The sequence below is a fragment of the Phodopus roborovskii genome, unplaced genomic scaffold, assembly GCF_943737965.1.
Source record: "Phodopus roborovskii unplaced genomic scaffold, PHOROB, whole genome shotgun sequence".
Taxonomy (NCBI): domain Eukaryota; kingdom Metazoa; phylum Chordata; class Mammalia; order Rodentia; family Cricetidae; genus Phodopus; species Phodopus roborovskii.
The window spans coordinates 5,979,818-6,004,078 of record NW_026126469.1 but is presented as its reverse complement, the minus strand read 5'-3'; the positions used below and the strand labels follow the sequence as shown (position 1 = coordinate 6,004,078).

The window sequence follows — 24,261 nt, the reverse complement described above, 5'->3', positions numbered from 1 at the left end:
GTGAAACTGGTAGCTTCTAATCAATATTCCCAGAGAGGAGAAAAAGCACTAAGGGAGATGATGAAGGTGAAGAGTAGGGAAGGTGAGTGTAGGAGAGAGAAATCTATCGGTTGTCTAGTGCATTTCTGACTTTCTTCTTGGTGTCAGAGTCACTAACATCACAGAAGAACATTTCAAGGTGTTGCCTGGCTTTCCTGCTCCTATGGAGGAGGTGAAGACTGGTGTTCTGGAGCAGGTAGTGTGGGTGAGGGCAGGATGCTTGAGACCCTGCCCCTGACTTCCATGGCAGATGGCCACCATCTTTGCCTGGCTACAGGTTGTGATCAGGAGAGAGAGGCAGCAATGTGAACTGGTCATGGTCACCAAAGGTACAGAACAGGCCCTGTGTCCTGCCCTGGGAATAGTGGCTGAGATTATTGAGTCACCCAGAGCACAGCACACTTTTGGGATGCCCAGGAAGGGACTTTTTGGCTGTGAGTTTTGTTGAATGGGGCCAGATAAACCATTGCTGAATCTGGGATGGGCAGTATAGGATGTTTAGCAGCAGTGTTCTCCCTCTCTATTAGTTCCCCATAACATGTCTTCCCATTTTCCACCTGCTTACAAATTATGACAATGAAAAATGCCTTTATATACTGGCAAATTCATCTGGGATGGGGGTGGAAATCAGTTGATATTCCCCCATTCATGCTGAGAATTTGGTATGATTGATCTTATAAGGGTCTTGTACATGCAATTATAGCCTCTGTGAGTCCATGTGAGCAATGGTGTTGTCATTTCTGGTAAATATTGATTCACTGCAGGTGTCTCCTCTTCCTGACATTTTCAACCTTTTTGCCTCTTCCATGATGACCCCTGAACCTTGAATGTGTGTGTGTGTGTGTGTGTGTGTGTGTGTGTGTGTGTGTGTGTGTGTGATATAGATGTCCTATTTAGAGCTGAACACAATACAGTCTTTTCTGCACTTTGACTTGTTATGGACCTAGGTAGGAATCATCATCTACCACAACAATAAGTTTCTCTCATGGGTAGGGAGATGCATTGATCTATGGGTATAAAGAAAAAAAGTCCATGGGGCCGTTTATTACTATGTCAATTTAGTAAAAATAGTAACGCTAGACTATTCCTCATAGCCTATGATCTGCTGGCCACAGATTTTTAGCTAAGTTAAATGTACCAGGCATGACTTCCTTCTTGTATAGTTGGTTTGAAATGCAACCAAAAGGTTGTTTGGTTACTACCATAACATTTGTTCCACTACTGTCCTGGTGTGCATAACTTTCCAGGGCAGCTGTTACTATTGCAGGTAGTTCACAGTGGGTAAGATCATTGATGACTTTTCTCACCCAGTAGAGTTCATAGCACCTTTTAACACTGAAATCTAGTTGTTAGGAATGCAGTTTCCAGGTTCTGGGTACCAGCATAATTTCTCCTCACCCTTTATATTTTCATTAAACTATGTGGTGTCTTTAGCAATGACAATGCCAAGTTCTAGGGAGCAGCCAAGAGCAATGACAATAGCCTCCAATGTGATTTTTGGGTGTACATGGAACCCACTAACAAACAATTTGGAAAGAGGTAATCCATACCTGGTACTGGGCTTTGTGTTTGATATGCTGCAGTGTTTTTAAGAGGGCATTACTATATCTTCCTTTATAGTGTAACTCCATTTAAACCCTATTTGTATATATATTAGGAAGTTTTTATAGTAGTAGAGTTTCACATAGTAATTTTCCAAGGTATATTAGTTATTCTTCATACTCTACACTCTACTGTGGTATTTTTAGTGAGAATGGTCCTCATAGGCTCATATGTTTAACCCTTTATCCCTAATTGCTAGGACGGGTTGGGAAGGATTAGTAGGTATGGCCTTGTTGGAGGAGGTGTGCCACTTGGAGTGAGTTTTGAGGTTTTGGAAGTCTAGCATTATTCCTAGTTTCTTTCTCTCTCTGCTTTGTACTTGTGGATCAAGATGTAAGCTCTCAGATGTTTCTGTCACCATGCCTGTGCTCTTCCATCATGGCCTCTAATCCTCTGAAATCATAAGCCCCAAATTAAACACTTTCTTTTAGAAGTTGCCTTGTGACCAAGGGTTAGTGTTTTATCATGACAACAGAAAAAAGTTAACTAAGACACATGCCAATTCATATGCCATTCCATTTAATATTTCTAGTTCCATTATTCCACTATTTCTCTTCACATCACCCATGTTCTATCTCTCTCCCTTGAAATCAAGGACCCATGACCCCTTACTAGGTTTTTTCATTTTGTCTTGGTCTTAAATAGTGTTTGTATTTCTGTAATGAGCCCAAGCATGTGGGCTTATTATGTTGGTTCTTTATCTGATGTTGGCATAACAGGGTGGGCCAGAGCACAGGATATGATTGATGGGTTGGGCTTGGAGTTTGGGTGTAGCACAGGTAGAACCAATTCAGATGAACATAAAGGGACTGGGCTAACATGCGGAATGTTTATACTTGTCCAAGCTTGGAGGCTGGGGGCAGAGCAGGTAGGGCTCACCAGACAGTAGATGTAGGACCTGGATTAGATCTAAGGATTCAGAATGATACAGGTGGACTAAGATCAGGAAGACACACCAGGTTGGACCACAGAGCATGGTAAGCCATCTTTTGTTTTTTAAATCTCAGCTGTTAATGACTAGGGACAATAAAATCTCAAGTAGTTTTAATTTGCATTCACCTGAAGTCTAAGAATGGTAGACACTTAAAACAAACAAACAAACAAACAAACAAACAAACAAAAAAACCAACCAACCAACCAAACAAACAAACAAAAAACCCTAAAATCTCTTTGGCCATTCTTGTTTCTTCTGGGAATTCTCTGACCAGTTCCAAATGCTACATTTTAATTGGCTTGTTTGTTTTCTTGGTGTTTAGTGTTTTTAATTCCTTGTATGTTTTTGTGTAGTTACTGTTGTACTTCTGTGAAGCCACATCATGACCAAGGCAACTCTTATAAAACAAAGCATTTGTTTGGGGGTTTACTTATAATGTTATAGAGTTAATCTATGATCATCACGGCAGGAGGCAGATAGGCATGGCATTGGAATGGTAGCGGAGAGATTTAAATCCTGATATGCTAGTAATAGGAAGAGGAGAGGAGAGAGGAGAAAGGGAGAGGGAGAGAGAAAGGGAGAGGGAGAAGGAGAAGAACAGAGAGAGGGAGAAGGAGAAGGATAGGGAGGCAGGAAAAGAATCCCAGCTGAAAGCCCAGGAAATACATTCAACAAAATCATGAAGAAAACTTTCCTAACATATAAGTCTACAGGGACATTCTCATTTAAAGCACCACAGTTGCAGATACTAATCCTTTGCTGGATGTATAGCTGATAAATATTTTTTTCCATTCTGTAGGCTGCCTCTTCAGTTGATTAACTATTTATTTTGTAGTTCAAAAACCTTTTAATTTCATGAAGTCCCATTTTTTGATTGTTGGTCTTATTTCCTGGAGGACCAGTGTACTATTCAGAAAGTCCTTGCCTGAGTCTATATCCTGAAGTGTACTTCCCACATTTTCCTTTAGAAGTTTCAGCCCTAACATTGAGATCTTTGGTCTATTTGGAAGTGATATGTGTACAGAATGAGAGAGAAGAATCAAATGTCATTCTCATGCATCTGTACATCCATTCCACCCCCCCCCCAAAGATGCTGCCTTTTATCAACATATGTTTTTGGTCTCTTTGTAAAATTTGGTGGCTATAGGTAGGTGAGCTTATATATGGGTCCTCAGTTTTATTCCATTGATCAATGTGTCTGTGTTTGTGCCAGTACATGCAGTTTTCCTACTGTGGCTCTATAGTATAATTTGAAATCAGGTTTGGAGATACCTTCAGTAGTGCCTGGCACCCTGGCAAGAATTGTTTTGGCTATGCCAAACTTTTTTTGTGCTTTCATATGAATTTTAAGATCATGTCATCAGATTCAGAAGAGGACTTTGAAGAATCCAGATATGCACAGGACCCATCTCCATATTACAAGAGAATAAAGGCAATATAGACATGCCTATGCCAAATATCATGGAGAAAAGCTTGAAACATTTCAAAACCAGAAACAAGACAAGAATGTCCACTCCCTCCATACATACTCAATATAGTACTTTAAGTCTTAACTACAGAAATAAAATAATTGAATGAGATCAAGAGCATATACAGGGAAGGAATAAGTCAAAGTATCTTTATTTGAAGATGATATGATTTCGCAGAAAAATCTGAATACTCCACCAGGAAATTTCTACAGCTGATAATCATTTTTCAGCAAAGTAGCAGGATGCAAAACTAACATGAAAATCAATAGCTGTCCTATACACAAATAACAAGCACACTGAGAAAAACATGGTTTGACAGGATATAATAACTTATTTAATTTTTCTTATAATTGTTTAGATGTGCGCTGGTCCCAATATAATCTATTAGGAGAAGTTCTATGAGATTCTGAAAAGCAAGTGTATAGTGAGATAGTCCTTCCGTGGCACTGACCACGCCCATTGGGGTAGGGGTTTTGCATTTGTATCTACAGGAGAAGAAAAACTATGGATACCATCTAAGTTAATCAAGATCCGAGTTTAACAAGAGAAACATCTTAATGAAGAGAAATGACAAGTCATCCAACAAATTAGGTCCCATGAGGTGTGCGGAGGCCTCTCAAAGGTAGGGGAAGTGTTTTGTTCTTGTTCTTACAGGAAAACAGAGAAAACCTATCATTAAACAGCCAAAAAACACTGAACATGTAGGTGCCTACAGAAGAGAAGACAGCTCTTCAAAAACAATCACTTAAGGAAGCAGAATCTGATATATGGTAAAAAAAAATATTTAATTGTAGTAAACTATTTCTATATAGAAATCTATTTCTCTCTACTATCTAGTATTCCTGAAGTCCCAATTTATGTAAACCAATGCTGGCTTTGGAGTTGGATTTGGCTTTCCTTCTCTAAATTCAAGCATGTTGTTAAGATTAAATTCATGGTTTCTGCCTTAAATCAAGAAGCCAATTGGTGTAAGGCAGAAGAAAACAAAATCTGGGGACTCATTTCTTATATGCAATTTTCTCTCTGAAATCCTAATTTTCTCACATACTTTTAATGCTTATTGTTGTCTTTCCCTAATGCATACCTTAAAACTTGAAAGTTTTACTTTAATATTGATGTGTAACTTTTCCACAAGGAATAATAACGATTTCTAACAGCAATCTTTGAACTCTCCGAAAAGAAGATGGGGTCCCACATCATCGTTTCCACTTGACTCAACCTGATGCATCTGAACTACAAACATCACCCTAAAACTGGTTTGAGACTGTTTTGCTCGAGACAACTCATGACTAGCTAGCTGTAATGGTGCACATTTTTATTATACCCTGGCCAGAGTTTCAAATAGAACTACAGTCAAAAATTTTCTGCCACACAGTGACTAGCTACATGTGTCACAGCCAGTTCTGTTGAGAAATTTGGTTGCTAAAAATTTTCTTTCTACAGGATCCATTGGAGCAATCATCGTCCCATTTCAACAGGAAGTAACCTTAAGATAACAACGCCCCCTTTCCCTATCCTTGGAATTTTGGGATAATAGTCATCGTTTTTGGGTTGGTTTTAGTTATTTGGGATTGGGTGATGCTTACACTCGGGTTTATCTTTTAGACAGGAATAGGGAATGGTTGGGAAAGGTATGGTTTAGATGGGATATAGGTAGATTAGCCTATTTTCTTGAGAATTTGAGTAAGAATGAGATAGTATTTTACAGCTTACCTTGTTATGTATTCTTATGTGGTAAGCTATGTAAAATTAAGTTTATATTTTGTTATATTGTGTTAAATCTTTCCACTTACAATGCTTTATGCACATTATTTTTTACCATATTCTATATATGTATACTTTTCTTGTATTCAAGACATTTTGTATATTGATACAATTTGGGATATTTATCTTGCTGCCCTTTATAGTTCTACCTCTTGTCTTGACACTTATACTCTACCTCTATTTTAGGGATTTACATGTATGTATATGTAAATAGTGATATTGTTTAAGTATTTGTTCCTGCTTTACTCAGGGAAGTTTTAATCAGTCTTTTTAGCTAAGTTCCTGAGTATTACAGATTATCTTCACTCATATTTCCTGTACCTATGAGATTAGTCAGATATAGATGCTTCAATCACTTCATAGACATGCAGAACATGGCATTTAAATGTTTTAATATTAGTAATCCATTGACATGAGACACTGTTGCTCCTGACAGCACTGTGCACTTTCCCGAAAATATGTTGGATACTGTTGTTGCTCCTGCTGGAGTTCATTTTCGCCTCAGCTAATGGCCTGTTGGGCAAATAATTGCCCCCACCTTGACCACTGATTTGGACATGCAGTCCTATGTGCTTGCAGGAGACAAATATAGAAGACTGCTTGACCTTGCCAAGTCAGGGTAAGACAGCCATTCTACCTCCCTGCTGTTGTTGTGGTCTGTCAAGTTCTCTTGGCCTTAGCCAAATCTGGATGTACCAACGTGGCTGTGAGACCTAGGGTGACTGTTCAGGTGGCTTGCTGTTTCTGTCCTTGCTGCACCTTTTGGAAGTTGTCCATCCGCATTTCCTGTCTACTCTAGTATTGTTAATTTCCTTCTCAGGTCTTGATGAGGTTGAAGATTAAACTATCACAACTATTATTCTCTCTTCCTAGTTAGATATATTAGGTACTACACTTACGTTTTCCAGCTTAGGACAACTCTATTGTAAACTCCATTATGCCCTCATCCTAGGACTAGATATGTAGATAATTTTGTTCTCGATTTTCCTTTTCTTAGAACACACTTGTTATTCACTGTTTTGTATATAGTTTTGTATTAAGCCTAAATCTTTTCTTTAGACTAAAAGGGGAATTGAAGTGAGATAGTCCTTCTGTGGCACTGACCACGTCCATTGGAGGGGTGGAGCCATGGGCGGAGTGACCTGTGGAAGGAGGTAGGAGGGAGAGCCAGGAAAGGCCCTCTTGCTGGCGTGACTCAGAGAGGATCGGGTTGAATTTCCTGGTGTTCATCTGTCTAGGTTGTAAGTTATTTCTCCCTGAATAAACATCTATTCGGCCTATTTGTTTATCCTGATCCTTATTTAACTGCGTTACAAGTGTTCTTTAGACTTTGAGTGAAATGTGCCGTAGATGTCTATTAGGATGATTTATTCCATTGTGTCATTTACCCCATTTATCTTTATTTTACTATTTTTTAAATTACCTGTCTATCAGTGAGAGTAGGGTATTGAAATCACTCACTATTATTATTTGATCTTAATATGTAGCTTTACATCTAGTAGAATTTATTTTCTTAAGTTGGGTATTATATGTTTTTGGTATGCATTTGTTTTGTATTTGGCATGTATATTTTTTATAATTGTAATGTTTTCTTAGTTTAAAAATTTTATTTAATTATTTATGCATTTCTGTTTATGTATATGAGCATTTTTTCCTTTTTTAATTTAAATTTGAAACAAGGTTGTTTTACATGTCAATAACAGTTCCCTCACCCTCCCATCCCCCCTATTACCCCACCAAACCTCAGCCCATCCCCTTTCTGCTCCCCAGGGTATATGGGCATTTTTTGCCTTTATGTATGTCTGTTCTTGGTACCTGTAGAAGACAAAAGATGTCAGATATCCTGGAACTGGAGGTATGAATAATTATGAGACACAGTATATGTGCTTAATCACACACATATTTTGGAAGAGCTTTGGAAGTGTTCTCAAAGACAGCCATCTTTCCAGCTCCTAGAATTGCAATATCTTCTTGATAGATCATTTTCTGAATAGGTATGGAGTATCTTTCTTTACCTCTTCTGACTAGTTTTACTTTGATATTTATTTTGACTGCTTTTAGAATAGCTATATATCTTTTTTTCTATATCTATTTGCTTGGAATACCTTTTTTCCATTTATTTTTTACATTAAAGTGGTATCTATCTTTGGCGATACGTTTTCTGGAGGCAGGAAACTTATTCTCTATTCTCTAACCCACTAGTCTGTGTTATTTTTTGAGCAATCAAAACACTTAATATTCAGAATTATGAAAAGATATATACTGATTCACATGATAATTTTTCTTTTGCAATATTAACTTCTCCTTCCTTGGATTAGCTGTCCTAATATTTACCTTTCCCTAGGGCCTCTTTGTTGTGTTTATAATTCTCTTCAATCTTAAGTATTCGTTCCAGTGTACTCTGTGAAGCTAACTTAGTGACCATAAACAAGTTTTGTTTGCTTTTATCACTGAAATTTTTTTTCTCCTTCAATTATGACAGATAGTGTAGCTGGAAGTAAAGGTATTTCAGCATTAGAAAGCTGCCTTTCATTTTATTTATTTATTTATTTATTTATTTATTTAATTTTACGTTTTGAACCCAGTTCCCTCTCCCTACTTCCCTCCCTCCCTTCCTCCCTCCCTCTTACCCTCTCTGCCCTCTCACATGCACCCTGACCACCCTCCCCTCCCATCCCCCCACCCCAGTTCCACATGTAGGGCAATGCCATCCAGGTGGGGTCATGTAAATCTGTCAAGTCATTTGAAGTAGGGACTGGGAATTTTCTCCTGTCTCTAGATTAAGGCAGTATCCCTCCATGGGGGATGTGTCTGCAAGGTTCTTTTGTGCATCCTGGTTCCACTGTCTGAGGTCCCTTAGACTGCTCAGTCCTTCTGGCTGAGACCCATGTTCAGGGGGCCTGAGTCAGTCCCATGCTGGCTTCCCAGCTATCAGTCTGGGGGCCCGTTAGCTCCTCCTTGTTCAGGTCAGCTGACTTTATGTGTTTCTGAAACCTGGTCTTGTCCTCTCCCTCTGCATCTGGATTCTAGTTCGACTCAGTGTTTAGTTATGGGTGTTTGCTTCTGTTTCCAACAGGTACTAGGTGAGGGCTCCATGATGGTGGATAAGTTAGTTGTTGATATCACTATCCAGGAAGGGCATTTATGGTAGCCTTTCCACGGTTGCTCAAATTGTTAGTTGGCGGCAGTCTTGTAGGTCTCTAGACCTTTCTCTAGGTTCAGTTTTCTTTTCAAACCAATAATTGTTCCCTCTTGTATGTTCTCTCTCTCTCTCTCTCTCTCTCTCTCTCTCTCTCTCTCTCTCTCTTTCTTGTCTTCTATTCCTCCCCGACTCAGTCTTCCTAGTCGCAGTACCTTCCTCTCCTCCCCTTCTCTTTCTCCTACTTCTCTCTCCATTCACTGCCCCCCCCCCCACTTCTAAGACCTTCTGGCTTTTAAAATTTCTGTGAATGATCAGGTGTTATCCCAAGTGCCTTGCTTTTACATGTGACCATGTGACTTTGCCCCTTTCTGTTGCAGTTTTTAGTATCCTTTTTTTATTTTTGCTCTGTATAGTCAATGTATTTACTATAATATTATGTGGAGAGTTTCTTCTCTGATTCATGACTGGCCTGTTTCTTAGAAGCAACACCTGAAGGAATAAAGAAGGACCCTTCCAGGTTATATTGATGGGTGTTCAGGAGCTGTGCTGTCCTCTTAGGTCCATAGCTGCCTTAGTATGGATGTGGTGTATCCATGGCTTAACACCTGCAACTTTCAGAGCTAAATGGTGGGTAATTTTTGTGCAGTGTCAGCTAAATCTTTCAGAAACCACTGGAGGTGGGTATGTCCACACTCTCAGAGATCCTTTGAGTCTTTTGGGAGCAGCATTGGAGGTGGGTGACCAAACATGATCTCAAAAGGAGAGTAACCATATTTACAGGGTATGCAATGCACCTTAAACAGTACACATGGCCGCATTTCTGGCCAAGGGAGGCTTGTTTCTTGGCAATGTTTGGCCAGTATCATGAAAGTAGGCCCATGTGCACAGTTTCAAGTAAATTCTCTGTGCGGGTAGGAAAGCGTCTACTAGACTGAGAAGGTATACATCAGACCCAGCAAGTATAGAAGCCCTCTTCTGGGATGAATGCCAATGAGTTCACTTCCAGATGTTAGATGGTAGACCCCTGTTTTTATGTCAGCATGGGGCCTTGGTTCCTTGCTTGAGATTGTTCCAAGCACATTGTAGACAGGCCTTGCTAGCTTGTTGGGTCACTGTTGGCAACCTTGGGAACTTCTAGCTTGTTGGACTAGCCTGGAAGCTGTTATCTCAGGAATTATTATTTTTTAATCTGTGTTAATCAGCCAGCCTCTCTGAATTTTTTTAGTAACTTTATCATTTCCCCCCCTGACTTTATATAAGGAATATCTGGGGACACTGGGAGTGTAAACATAACTTCTGGGACTAATGGGAGGGGACTCCATATCTTCATGGAGAGCAGCATGTTTGCCTGATCTCTCGATTTCCCCTATTTACTCTATTTGGCTCTTTGCATTTATCTGGCAGTGGTGCCACAGCTGGGACCCCAGACAGCTTTCAGGAGTGGGAGGATTTGGTGTCTGTTTTAAGTATTTTGCCCCCTGAGTATCTTATTCAATGTTCTATGGTTGTGAAGAGACACCATGACCACGTGGCACTTATAAAGGAAAGCATTTAATTGGGGCTTGCTTAGTGTTTCCGCAGCTTAGTCCCTTATCATCATGATGATGAGAATGGTGGCACACAGGCAGACATGGTGTTGGAGGAGCTGAGAGTTCTACATCTGGATTAGCAGGCAGCAGGAAGAAGGAGCCACTGGGATTGTCCTGGGCTTCTGAAATCTCAAAGCCTATTCCAGTCCCACATCTACCTCAACAAGGCCACACCTCCTAATCCTAAATATTGATATTCCCTAATGATTAAGCATTAAAATATATTAGCCTCTGGGGGCCATTCTTTTTTTAATGATAATATTTTTAAATTTAAAATTTAAACAAGCTTGTTTTACATGTCAATCCTAGTTCCCTCTCCCTCCTCTCCTCCCTTGTTCCCCCAACCCCATCCCATCCCCTTTATGCTCCCCAGGGAGGGTGAAGCCTTCCATGGGGGATCCTCAAAGTCTCATATCATTTGGAACAGGCCCCTAGGCTGGGGGCCATTCTTATTCAAACCACCACAGTGAGGTAAGCAGTCCCCTTTTTCCATATATTGTTATTTACTCTCTTGATGTGAGGGGCTATTCCCTGTTGTATGCTTCAGCCCCCATCAATAAAAGGTTCCATATCTTAATTGGGGAGCAGCTCATCCTTTAAGTTTGGCCACAAGGAGGTAATTCTCTTTTAATTTCTCTGCAATAATGGAGGGGGGGGGCTTGTCCTTGTCTTCAGTTGAGTATGTGGTCAGATAAGGAGAGGGCCTGGCATGTTCTATAGTTGACACCACATTGGAATTGGCTTGCCCTACAATGCAGTGGATTAGAGTCTGGCAGAGCTGGCTTGCTGGTGGAGGCTAGTGAGCATTGCATCAGAATGGATGCCACTGAAGGGGCCAGATCAAGTGGTCTGGTGACTGCCTGAGATCCAGGTGGCACTGGACGTTGGAGCCAATGAGGAATGGTAATCATATGAAGACTTCATTCCCTGGGGAAGTTAATGGGGATTTTTTTTTTGCTCTTTTTTCGTCTTCTTTTTTTTTTTTAAATTTTACATGTCAATCCCAGTTCCCCTCCTTCTCTCCTTTCCTCCCTCCCTTCCTCCCTCCTTTTCTTCCTCCCTCCCTCTCTCTCTTTTACCCTCTCTGTTCCCTTACATGCACCCTGACCACCCTCCCCTCCCATCCTTCCACTCCAATTCCACATGTAGGGCAATATGGTATTTTTTTTTTTTGATGGTTCTTACATAGTCTGGACCTCAGCTCTTCCACACCCTGGTTCTGGGATTCACAATCCCCTTGTCTACTGGAAGCAGGGCTTTGAAACCCTGAGAAGAGCATGTGCTCCCCGGTTTTATAGACATTTGGTGGACAGAGGCCTGGGAGCATCAGTCTCTCTGGACCAACTGGGGTCTTGGTGAAATAGATCTATTTGGGGCTTCCAGAAACATTGTAGAAATCTTTCTGGAATAAGCACTGCAATACCAGTGAGAGTGGAAGAGAGACTCATCAGTGGGCTGAAGCCAGGACAGTTCCTGAAAGGCTTGAATGCTGGGTCCAGTTTGTATTCTCATTTTATACTTTAAAACCACAAGGTGGAGCAGGCAAGCAAGATTTTACAGAAGCTTACATGACAAGCATCTCCAGTTCCTTTTAGTAGTCCATCTTAGAAATGCTTCAATCAATAAATCTAACTTTTGCTACCCCCTTTTTACCACATGAGCTTCCATTTGAAATTTAGGATCTCCACTCAGTGGGCCCATATTGATACTCAACCTTATCCAGTTTTATGTTCCTTCCATTATCTCACATGCTTAAAATCCATTCTTATACATATTACTCCAACTTCTGCTTGAATGAATTATCAAATTCATTGAGCTATTTAGTGGTGTAGCACATCTCATCATGGACTACATTTTCTATCTCACCTTTAGAAGCCTGCATATCTAGAAACAACTGTTGGTGGTCACTGAGGAATACCAGGATTTCGATGCCTGACATCTCCCTCAGAAAAGTCTCTGCTGGTTCAGTACACAAAAAATGAGTAATTCCTGGGGTAGGGTAATGGTGGGAAGGGCAGTATTATAGGAGGTGGGATTGAGGATGCATGATCTCTTAATGATGGGAAGACTTTTTCCTTAGATGAGATTAACTATTCAGAATTGGAAAGTTCAAAGTCCTCTATTAAGGTCCTTCCACACAACTCCATCTGAAGTTTGAGGATCTTAGTTCTTACCATACATGCTCTTTGATGCAGTACATTTTCTGAGGCTGAGTTGAATTTTCACAGCCACTCTTTTTTTTAATGTAAAATAGTTCATTTATTTTTTCTGGCCAATCATGGATTTTCTCTCCCCCTCTTCTCCTCTCAGTCCCTCCCTTCAATCTCTGATAGCTCTCCAATCTACTCATTCTTCTTTCTCTTTAGAAAATGTAGGCCTCCCATATATATCAGCCAGCCATGGTCTACCAAATTACAGTGAAAATAGGCACCTCCTCTCTTATTAAGGCTAGATGAGGCCTCAGTAGAAGGAAAGAGTCTCAAAAGTAGGCAACAGAGTGAGAGGTAGTCACTGTTCCTACTGTTAGGAGTCCGGCAAGAAGACCAAGCTACACAACCATATATGAAGAGGGCCTAGGCCAATCCCATGCAAGTTCTCTGGTTGGCAGTTCAGTCATGGTGAGTCCCCATGAGCTAAGTTGGTTTTTGTGGATTTTCTTGTGGTGTCCCCATGAGCCCAGTTGATTTTTGTGGATTTTCTTGTGATTTCCTTGACTGCTCTGGCTCTTACAATCCTTCTTCTCCCTCTTCCACAGGATTTCCCCAGCTCCTATTAATGCTTGGTTGTGGGTCTCTGCATCTGTTTTCATCAGTTGCTAGGTGAAACCTCTCTGTGACAATTGGGCGAGGCAACAATCTATGAGTATAGCAGAATATTAGTAGGAATAATTTCATTGACTTTTTTTTTTTTTGGCCAGTCATGTTTGATTCTATCCTAGGTCTCTGAGCTATCCAGCCTCTGGGTCCTGACCCTCCACACAGTGTTAGAGGTGGACCCTCTTTCATGGTATAGGTCTCAATCTGGGCCATCATTGGTTGGCTACTCCCATAATTTCTGTTCCACCTTTACTCCAGCACATCTTGAAGGCAGGGCAAACTGTAGGTCAAAGGTTATGTGGTTGGGTCTCAATCTCTACTGGAAGTCTTGCCTGGTTACTAAAGACAGCTGGTTCCATATCCCCCTTTGCTAGGAATCTTAATGAGGGTCACCCTCATTGACTCCTGGGAGTTTCTACTGTACTAGGTTTCTTGTTCATTCCAGAAATGTCCCCTGATTCCAGTTGTCTCTCCTAGTACTCTCTCTCCATCCTCCCCATCTGATTCCTATCCCCTTCCCCCATCCAGACCCCTCCCCTAGTCCGCTTGTGTTGTCATTTCTATTTTTCCTTGACAGTGAGGTTCATGTGTCTCTCCCCCCACCCCCAGCCCTCCTTGTTACTTAGCCTCTTTGGGTCTGTAGATTGTAGCATGGTTATCATTTACTTTATGGCTAATATCCACTTATAAGTGATTATGTACCTTGTTTGCCTTTGGGGGTTTGGATTACCACACTTAGGGTGATCTTTTCTAATTCCACACATTTGGCAGGAAATTTCCTAATGTCATTTTAAAACAACTGAGTGATAGTCCATTGTGTAAATGTACCACATTTTCTTTATTCCTTCTTCACTTGATGGACATATAGGTTGTTACCAGTTTCTGGCTATTACAAATAAAACTTCTATGAATATGGCTGAGCAAGTCCATTTGAGTCTTAATATTTCTTAGCTTCATTATTTCTCTGTTTTATTATTATCATTTTTTTTTGACTGAATGACCTGTTCATTGGTGAGAGTGGGTTATTGAAGTCTCCCACAATTAACATGTGAGGTTTAATGTGTGATTTAAGCTTTAGTAATGTTTGTTTTACAAATGTTGATATCCCTGTGTTTGGGTTATAGGTGTTAAGAATTGAAGTGTCCTCTTGGTGGGTTTTTTTCTTTGATGACTATGAAATGTTCTTCTCCATCTCTTTTGATTAATTTTGATTGGAAGTCTAATTTATTAGATATAAGAATAGCTATACCAGCTTGCTTATTAGGTCCATTTGCTCGGAAAATCTTTTCTCAACACTTTATTCTGAGGTAATATCATTTTTGGTATTGAGGTATGTTTCTTGTATTCATTAGAAGGATGGATACTGTTTTCACATCCATTCTGTTAACCTGTGCTTCTTATTGTGAATTGAGTTCATTGATATTGAGATATATTAATGACCATTGATTGTTAGTTAATTCCTGTTACTTTGTTGTTGTTGTTGTTGGTAGTATGTGTGTTTCCTGTCTTTTGATTTTGCTGGTGTGTGATTATTGTACATGTGTTTTAGTGTAGTTAACCATGAGTTGGAGTTTTCCTTCTAGTACCTTCTATTTGTGAAACATATTGTTTAAATTTGACTTTGTCTCGAAATATCTTGTTTTCTCCATTTATAGTGATTGAAAGTTTTGGTGGATATAGTAGTCTATGTTAAGAGTGGTTTTTCCACCAGTCTGGACCCACTGCCACGCCAGCCCCAAATAATACACAGAGATGTTGTATTTGATATAAAGCTGTAGGCCAGTTACTAGTTTCTTATCGGCTAGCTCTGTTTTAAATATTAACCCATTTCTATTAATCTAAGTATTTCCACGTGGTCTCATCTTACCAGGGAGAGAACCCGGTATTCTGCTCTGTCCATCTTCCATCTTGAATCTCCTCCCTACTCCTTCTTCTCTCCTCCTTGTCTCCTAGTCCTGCCTAGGCTTCCCTATTGGCCAATTGTGCTTTATTCATTAACCAATACAAGAAACATATTTACAGAATGACATCTCCCATCAAGTCTGGACTGGCATCCATGGTCTATTAGAGTCTGAAAGACATTTATCCAGTCCCTTTCTGGCTTTTAAAGTCTCCATTGAGAAGTCATGTGTAATTTTAATAGGTCTGCCTTTATATATTACCTGGCATTTTTCCTTTTCATCCTTTAATATTCTGTCTTTGTTTTGTGTTTTGATTATTATGTGTCATGAGGACTTTTAAAAATCTGGTCTAATCTGTTTGGTGTTCTGTATGTGTCTTGAACTTTTATAGTTCCTATGTCCTTTTCTGTTAGGAAAGTTCTCTTCATAATTTTGTTGAATATATTTCCTGGGCTTTGAGCTGGGATTCTTTTCCTTCTTCTATTCCTATTCTTCTTAGGTTTGGTCTTTTCATAGTGTCCCTGATTTCCAGGAAGTTTTGTGTTAGTAAGTTTTTTTAGATTTAACATTTTCTTTGACAGAATCTCTTTCTTCTATGGCACCTTAAGTGCCTGAGATTCTCTTGTCTATTTCTTGTATTCTGTTGGTGATGCTTGCATCTGTAGCTCCTGTTCACTTACTCAGATTTTCCATTTTCAGAAGTCCTTCTGTTTGTGTTTTCCTTATTGCTTGTATTTCCATTTTTAGGTCCTAAAAAATTTCTTTCACCTGTTTCCTCCCCCTTGGCTTTCTTTAGGGGTTTATTGATTTCCTCCAATTTTTTAAATTGTCTTCTCCTCAATTTCTTAGGGACTTGAGAAATTTCTCTTTAAGGACCTGTGCCATCTCCATAAAGTCATTTTAAAGAACATTTTTCTTATGCTTCAGCTGTACTGGAATGTTCAGGTCCTGCTATTTTAAGATAGCTGGGCTCTGGGGGTACCATCTTACTTTCTGTTGTTGATTCTGTTCTTAGATCTGTAGACACCTGGGTTTGGGATGATTATAGATCTAGGTGTTGATTTATAAGTCTGTCTTTGTTGGATGGGTGTTTTGTTCCTTGGTTTCTCTTTCTTCTCTGGTCTTATGGTCTAAGTAGCCAGGGGTTCTGGTGACTAGTGAGTCTTCACATCTTGTAGGGGTCTCAGCTGGGGTGTTTGCAGACTTCAAGACCTCTGGGATTTTGGACACCAACTTTTCCTGTGTGATTCCAAGTGGTCTCTGGGGTTCTGGGTACCTGCTTGGTCTTTGGATTCCTATTATGGCATGGTTTCATTTAAGCAGAAGTGTTTTTTTTTTTTTCTTTCTGAAGGTGTGGGCTGGGATATGGAGCTCAGGGGAGGGGAGATGTTGGGGGCTGTTGAGCCAGTTTTAGGGACTGTTAATTGGCAGTTGCTAGTGTCCCTTTAACCATCCTGACCTTGAGTAACATAGAAGTCTTCTGCCAAAGTTGTGAAAATACAGAGCATAGGGGAGAGGGTGCAGTCTGGAGCTGTTGGGAGTGTTAGTGGGTGACAAGCAGTGTCTTAGTCCCTATACCTAACCTACACTCTCATAAAGCAGAAATCTTCTGCTGAAGTTGTTGGCTAGAGTATGGTCAGTCTGATAATGAAGGGTTAGGTTTCATTTTCTGGGACTTGCACACTGCAGCCACTGGAGAGAAGATTGTCTTTCAGGGCACACTTAGAGACTTTTAGACTATAGTGCTAATCCAGAGACAGTTGATTATTATCCTCCAAATTCATATTATTTTTTTTGTTTGTTTTGCAGTTAGTTACTTAGAATAACCAGGCACCATCACCATTTTCCAACAAATTACCAAAAGTCACTGAATTTCTTGTCCCTTACAGTAAACTCTTCAGATTTTTCTAACCATAGACTTTCAGTGTTATTGATGTTAGTAGTGGGGGGGGGGTCTTCAATCTATAGGTATTGCCAAATTGCTAACTGTGTTTTAGATACTTAACCCTTTCACCCTTAGAATTCTGTTTCTGTAGAAATACTACTGGTACCACAATCTGTATTAATCAGGATTCACTAAAGGAACAGAACAGCTAGAATGAAAAATAATATGGAATTTTAGAGTAGATTACAGGGTGGGTAGCCCAACAATGGCTGTCTGTAGCCAGAAAGGCCAGAATCCAGTAGTTGTTCAGTCCATGAGACTAGAGGTCTCAGCAGCCCCAGCCCAGTGCTGGAGTCCTAGAGAACTGGGAACTGCCTGTCTTCAGTCTATGTTGGAATCCTAAAGAAGTATGTTTTAATACTAGTGAAGGAACACCTGAGCAGCAGGATAGACCAACTTTCCAGTGAGAGTGAGGACAAGCAGGAAAAAAGGCAAAAGCTTCCATCATGTCCTTTTATGCATGCTGCCACCAGTGGGTGTGGCCCATATTTAGGATAGGTCTTCTCACTTTAAATGATCTAGTCTAGAAAATCCCCCACAGGGGTGCCACCTGCTTTGGTTTTAGTTGATTTAAAATGTTTTCATCAAGTTAACAACTGAGATTAGCCATCGCATACTTGCACACTTATGTGAGCACTCATACTAACCCACTCCCATAAACTACAAATAGATTAAAAGCAAATAGATATATGCCATGCTAACAGCAATAAAAGGAAACAGGAAACAGTAAGTCTCAGGACAAATATGACCAAAAATATAACAGTCATTTCAAAATTAAAATGTGGACATCCCACCAAAGAGGCATACCATTGCTACAGATTAATGCATCAGTGTCTGAGTTTCAGCATCCACAAAACAAAAACATAATTGACAAAGTCAAAGTCACATAAGGTATTTCTGTTACTTTCTTGCAAGAACTAAAAAAAAATAACTAGAAAGGAAATGCTTAACAATAAGGGATACTTGAATAATATAGACTAATTAATAAACATCTATATAATGTTTGATTTGACAATCTTATATATACATATATATGTGTGTATGTATGTATGTATGTACATTCTGGCTGTTTATTTCTTGACACAAGCTAGAGTTACCTGGGAAGAATTTCAATTAGCAAGATTTCTCCATAAAATTAACCTGTAAGCAAGTCTATAGGGCATTTTCTTGGTTAATCATTGATGCGGGGAGGCCCAGTCCACTGGAGATGGTGCCATGACTGGGCAGGTGAACTGTATGAAAAAACAGGCTGAGAAAGCCACGGGGAACTAGCTAGTGTGATGGGAGATGCCATTATGTATATATGTTTCTCATACTGGTTAATGAATAAAGCACTGTTGGCCAATAGGAAAGCAAGATAGGCAGGACTAGGAGACAAGGAGGAAAGAGGAAGTAGTAAGAAGAGGAGCCAAGATGGAGAGTCTGGAGAAAGCAGTATGCCGGCCGGCTCCCCGGTAAGAGAAATACATTGATCAGCAGAAATGGGTTAATACTTAAGATAGAGCTAGCCGATAAGAAACTGGTAACTGGCCAACAGGATTATATCAAATACAGAGACTCTGTGCGTTATTTGGGGCTGGTGCAGCAGCAGGACAAGACCAGGCGGCAGGAGGAAAAACACTACACTAGTGAGCAGCATTTCTCCTCATTTCTGCTTCAGTTAAGGCTTCCAGGTTCCTGCCTTGATTTTTATACCTGAATGTCACCAGTTGTAAACTGTGAGTTATCAGCTGAAGTAAATTCTTTCTTGTCCAAGTTGCTTTGATCATGGTGTTTATTACAGCAACCGAACCAACTATGATGACATATTCTTCTCAAATGTATAACAGAAGTTTAGTGAGTTGACCCACTGTGCTATGGGAAATGTGTCATTCAGGGGATGAATAGATGAGAGAGAGAGAGAGAGAGAGAGAGAGAGAGAGAGAGAGAGAGAGAGAGAGAGATGCCATAGTAGAGGGAGCCATTATAGGTTTTAAGAGAAAACTGACTCTAGAGAAATGTCCAGAAACCTACAAGGATGACCCAAACTAACAATCTGAGCAACAGTGGAAAGCCTACTTTAAATGCCCTTCCCTGATAATGAGATCGATAACTACCTTATATGCAATCATAGAGTCCTCATCCAGTAGCTGATGGAAATAGAAGCAGACACCCACAGCTAGACACTGAGAAGAACTCCTGTAATCCAGTTGCAGAGAGGGAGGAGTGATGAGAAAAGGGGTCAAGACCAGGCTGGAGAAACCCCACAGAGACAGCTGACCTGAACAAGTGGGAGCTAATAGACCCCTCGACTGATAGCTGGGAAACCAGCATTGTACTGACTCAGATCCCCTGAACATGGGCCTGGCAGTCTAAGGAACCTCTGACAGTGGAACCAGGATGTATCCCTGGTGCACGAAAGGACTTTGGGAGCACGTTCCCCATGGAGGGATACTCCCTGAGCCTAGAGGCAGGAGTGAGGGCCTAGACCCTACTCCAAATGACTTGACAGATTTTGATGATCTCTCCTGGAAGCCATCACCCTTTCTGTGGAGTGTGTGGGGAATGGGACAGGAGGGGGGTCGGGGTGCATGGGAGGGAGGGAGAGGGAACTGGGATTGATATGTAAAATAAGAAAAAAATTATATATAAATAATAATAATAAAGAATCCCGTGTGAGGATAAAGGTGCCTTTTCCAGGGACAAGGCCTGGACATTACTATCAATGCAAAATGATGCTGTAGCAAAGGTGAAAATATTTATGGGGGTTGACAACAAAGAAGTGCTGGTCTTAGTGGGGACCCGAAGAAGGAAAGAAGGGCTTCCTCAGATGCACCTGAGCTTTTGCCTGTATCATGGGTGCGATCCTTCTGTGAATGCAAATTAAGGAAAAGGGACAGAATGAAATTAGGGATAAATCTCACACTGTCTTACTGTTGATGATGCCATGCAGCAGATGTGGAAGCTGTTTGTGAGATTAAACTGTACAACAGTAATTTTGAATAATTCGTGTGTGAGTTCTCTGACACACGTAGCTTCATTCATTTCTCTGGTGCTGGGATCTGTTGCCAATTTGTCCCCAGTAATGTATGGAATCTACAGTTTGAATGCATATGACTTTATTATACCTTCATGTTTTATTTGACTCAAAGAAGAACAGGTGAGTCTTAAGTATTTTGTGACTTTAGAAGCCTCAAGTCTGAGATGAGATTCAAGAACTTGAAAGGATATAAATAGAATTTTGGGTAATTTTGATTACCCCAAAACAAAATATCTTACTGGATTTTGTAATTTTCAGAAATTTATAATAAGGGCAGTTTGTCATCTTAATTTTTAGTAATTAATATATAGAACTGATTAAAATGGAAAAAATAATTCACTTCCAAAAATTCTTTAACTCTGATGTGTTCTCTTAGCTTTTTATAGATACTCTGTAGTCTACAACACACAGTGTGGAGTTTGAGTGATCTGAGTTAATTTTAATAATTAAGACTGGAATAATAGAACCCATGCTCCTCTCTGCCAAGCAAAGCTGGAGAATTTGGTAAATAGCTAACATTTATTGTTATCCAATAAATGCTAACATTTTGAGAAAACATATGTGTTTGTTTATGTTTTTACATTAATATACTCACAACAAAAAGTCACTACTGTAATTGATCTGGTGAATGGCTATAGCCAGATTCAACTCCCCATCTCCCTAGTTCCCACAAGATTCCAAGTGAGGCAACTACAAACATCACACCAACATGCCTCATACTCAGAGTCAATGTTATACAACTACTGCTGAGCCCTGTGCCTGAAGGTTGGGCTTACAAGGGTTTACAGAAATGGCCTAAAGCTATTTCATAAAGAGGATACCCAAGTAATAAGGGAAGGAGCTGTCACAGATCTGCCACCTTTTTTCGAGAAACAATTTCTGTTGCCCTTCATCCTAGCCAGTCCCCACCCACAGCTTCACCTCCCACAAACACTCCAGGAAGGGGCAAGTGTTTACTTTCTCACTATGAGCTGCTTGTGGTTTCCCTCACATGCAACACAATGCTTAGCTGTGTTAGCTACTTCTTATTATGTAAGTGTGATTGGCTTCTCTGCCATAAGTGGATGAATGGCAAGGGGTTTGCTGTTCCTGTTGTTCATGACTGACTCTGCACTGAAACGGACTCCATTCCTGCAGCTCAGAAGACTCACTTGCGCCCAGCCAAGCACACAAAGGCAGTAGACCAACCTTACCTGTCATGCGTGGGCAGCTCTCTGCAGTGGCGGTGCTCTTCCTGTCCCTGGCTGGTAAGTGACATAGCCCATCTTCTGTGGTGGTCACCCTTTATCTAGTTCTCTTAAATCTAAATGCTCATTTGTGCCCTGAACCAAGATGAGTCAGGAAGGGCTATAGGTACAGCATCTGCTACTCCAGGTATTTAGTGTGAGGACATTTAAATCTGTTAGCTTATGTAGCTGGGGACCACCCTCTATTTTTCCCAAGAATCTTCATGATTTGAATGGAATTTCTGTGAGTTAGTTTGGGAATCAGCCCCAGAAGACATTGCCTCTGGCACCCACATTAGTATGGATACCATATATCAATGTGAGTTTGTAAAAATTACCTTAATCTAGGAGATCTGAGCCAGGGTTCAGGAATTGGAGCTGTTGTCTAGTCACATACTGCCTTCTTTGTTTTTCTTAAATTTGAGTGCTTATTTTATGTAAACAGTGACATTTGTAGATATATAAGCTATCATTTCTCAAAGATGAAAACTGAGGCATCAAAAAGGTTATTAAAATACTGCTGTTACACAATCAACTCAGAAAAGTTGCCTGGGAGGCCAAGCTTAGAATAATTACTTTCTTAAGTACCTACTCTCACTTGAGTATTTTATACACAAGGTATTGAGTTCTATTGGATTGTTGTTCTGTTCTGCTAGCAAGTGTACCAGCTAATTACCAGTTCCTTCTATAACTGCTGAGTTTAGCTTGTGAAACCACTAACTCAGTCTATATGCCATGGTGAAATGCTTGCATGGAGGATACAGATGCCTCAGTTGTTAGATGAATGTTATTTATGGGAGCCGTGTGAAGGATCATGGCAGCTGCCTTAATCCAAGTAGTTTTTGTTTGCACCATTCCTTCAGGACTATAATTTTATGTTTTCAGAAAAGAAGTGACGTGGTTTGGAGATGTAGTGTAATAGTAATGCTGGCTTAGCATTGGATTCAATCACTAGCACCATGGGGAAACCCCCCCCCCACAACTTATCATTTTAAGCTAATATAAAAAGTAAAAAATTCTGTCTATGAACATACTCTCACCCAGCTAGAAGTGTAAGTAGGATGAAGGATTCTTTGCTTAAAAAAGCACAGGTTCAGCTTATAGTCAAAATTTCATTGCTGAGGAAGAAAAGGCTGGGTTCCAGAGGCATCACCTTCCCATCTTTTGTCTTGTGAACACACTAATAAACATTTTGTCTTTTTAATTACCATTTTGTAGTTGGAAGTTTTTCTCTGTTTTGCTGGGTCCCACTGGAATTCCCACAACACCATTTCATGTTCCCTTTTTTAAGTGTTACATTGAACACATACAGGATACATTTGTTTGCTTACATGTATACATTATTGGCTAGTACTCACATATGTGGGATGGATTTTTAATCCTTCTGAGATCGGGTGCCATCACTTTCTTCTTTTTATTATTTAAGACAACTTTTAGATGTAAATTTTGATCATATTTATCCCCTCCCCAAGTCTTTCCAGATCCTCTTTCCCTCCCTACCCTACCAACTTTAAGTTCTTTCTTAAAACACAAACAGAAACCCAATAAGACAACCACCCCCAAACAAGTAAACAAAATAAAACCCTACCCCAAAAGAAAATAAAAGCCATAAAAAGGCCTGTCCAGGAATGGTTGACAAACCCAGTGTCACTCTAGAGGAGAAAACCAATTTTCTCTTTCCCAGCAGCTATAAGTAGCAGTTCAGTTGTTAATCTTTACCTGAGTGGCTAGGGGTTCATTCATTCATTCATTAAAAATATAAATATAACATATTTAGAGAAAACAAAAACTACCACAGCAAAGTTGGAGAAGATAAATCAACAGAAGGAATCCAATAAATGTGCTAAACTGGAAGCCATAATACACGTGCAAAGGACCTGGTGCAGACCTGGCAGGCCCTGTGCATGCTGCTTCCGTTTCTGAGTCATATGAGCTTTGTTTGTGTTGATTTAAAGAACCTTGTTTCCTTGGTGTCCTCTATCCCCTCTGCCTTTTAGGCTCTTTCCATCTTCTCTTTCACAGGGTTCTCTGAGCCCTGAGGGAAAGGATTTGATGGAGGCATTTCATTTAGGGCTGAGTGTTCCAAAGTCTTTCACTCTCTGAACATAGTCTTGTGCTGGATCTCTATATTTGTTCCCATCTGCTGCAGGAGGAAACTTCTCTCATGATGGTTGAACATGGCACTGACCTTTGAGTATAGCAAAATGTCATTAGGAGTCATTCTATTTCTTCTCCTCCTCCTCCTCCTTCTCTTTCTCCTTCTCCTCCTCCTTCTGTAGTATTTGATTTTCCCCTAGGCTCCTAAGCTGTGCAGCATCAGGTTCTTGGTTGCCCAAGCAGTGCTGGCTATGGATGGCATCTCATAGAGTGTCCCTTAAGTCAAATAACATGTTGGCTCATTACTTCCACCCACAGACTTTGTGCCACCATTGCCCTACATGTATTTCAGGAGGACAATTGTTGATCTAAGGGTTTGTGGCTAGATTGGTGTTTATGTTTCTATTTTAGTTTAGTGTGCTGAGTTGTGTCTTGTAGCAAAGAAACTAGTTAGCCCATGGGTTGGAGGCTCTACATAGGCACCAGCTTGACTTCTCCATGTTCAATGAGTTGTGTGGGTTCTGTCTTGAGCAATGGGTCTTTGCAGTCAGTTTGCAGAGAGAAGCCTCTAGTCTTGATAATAGCTTGGATTTTTTCAGGCTTCCTATGGGACCCCTTTGACCAACAATTCAATCTTCATTTTGTGACAATGTCCTCCTGTTGGGGCTTTGGCTCCCCCATTATGGGTAATTTCATTTAGATTGCCTTCATATATGTA

At 40.2% G+C, this 24,261-nt stretch overlaps 1 protein-coding gene across 1 annotated transcript in view; it reads left to right on the top strand.

Moving 5' to 3' along the window:
• The first annotated feature begins 21,418 nt into the window (after nucleotides 1-21,418).
• Nucleotides 21,419-24,261, top strand: part of Lamp3 (lysosomal associated membrane protein 3) — a 34,684-nt gene continuing 31,841 nt past the window's right edge. The window contains exon 1 of the mRNA XM_051191451.1: nucleotides 21,419-21,467. Within this exon, the coding sequence (XP_051047408.1) occupies nucleotides 21,419-21,467 (49 nt within the window). The remainder of the gene's footprint in view (nucleotides 21,468-24,261) is intronic.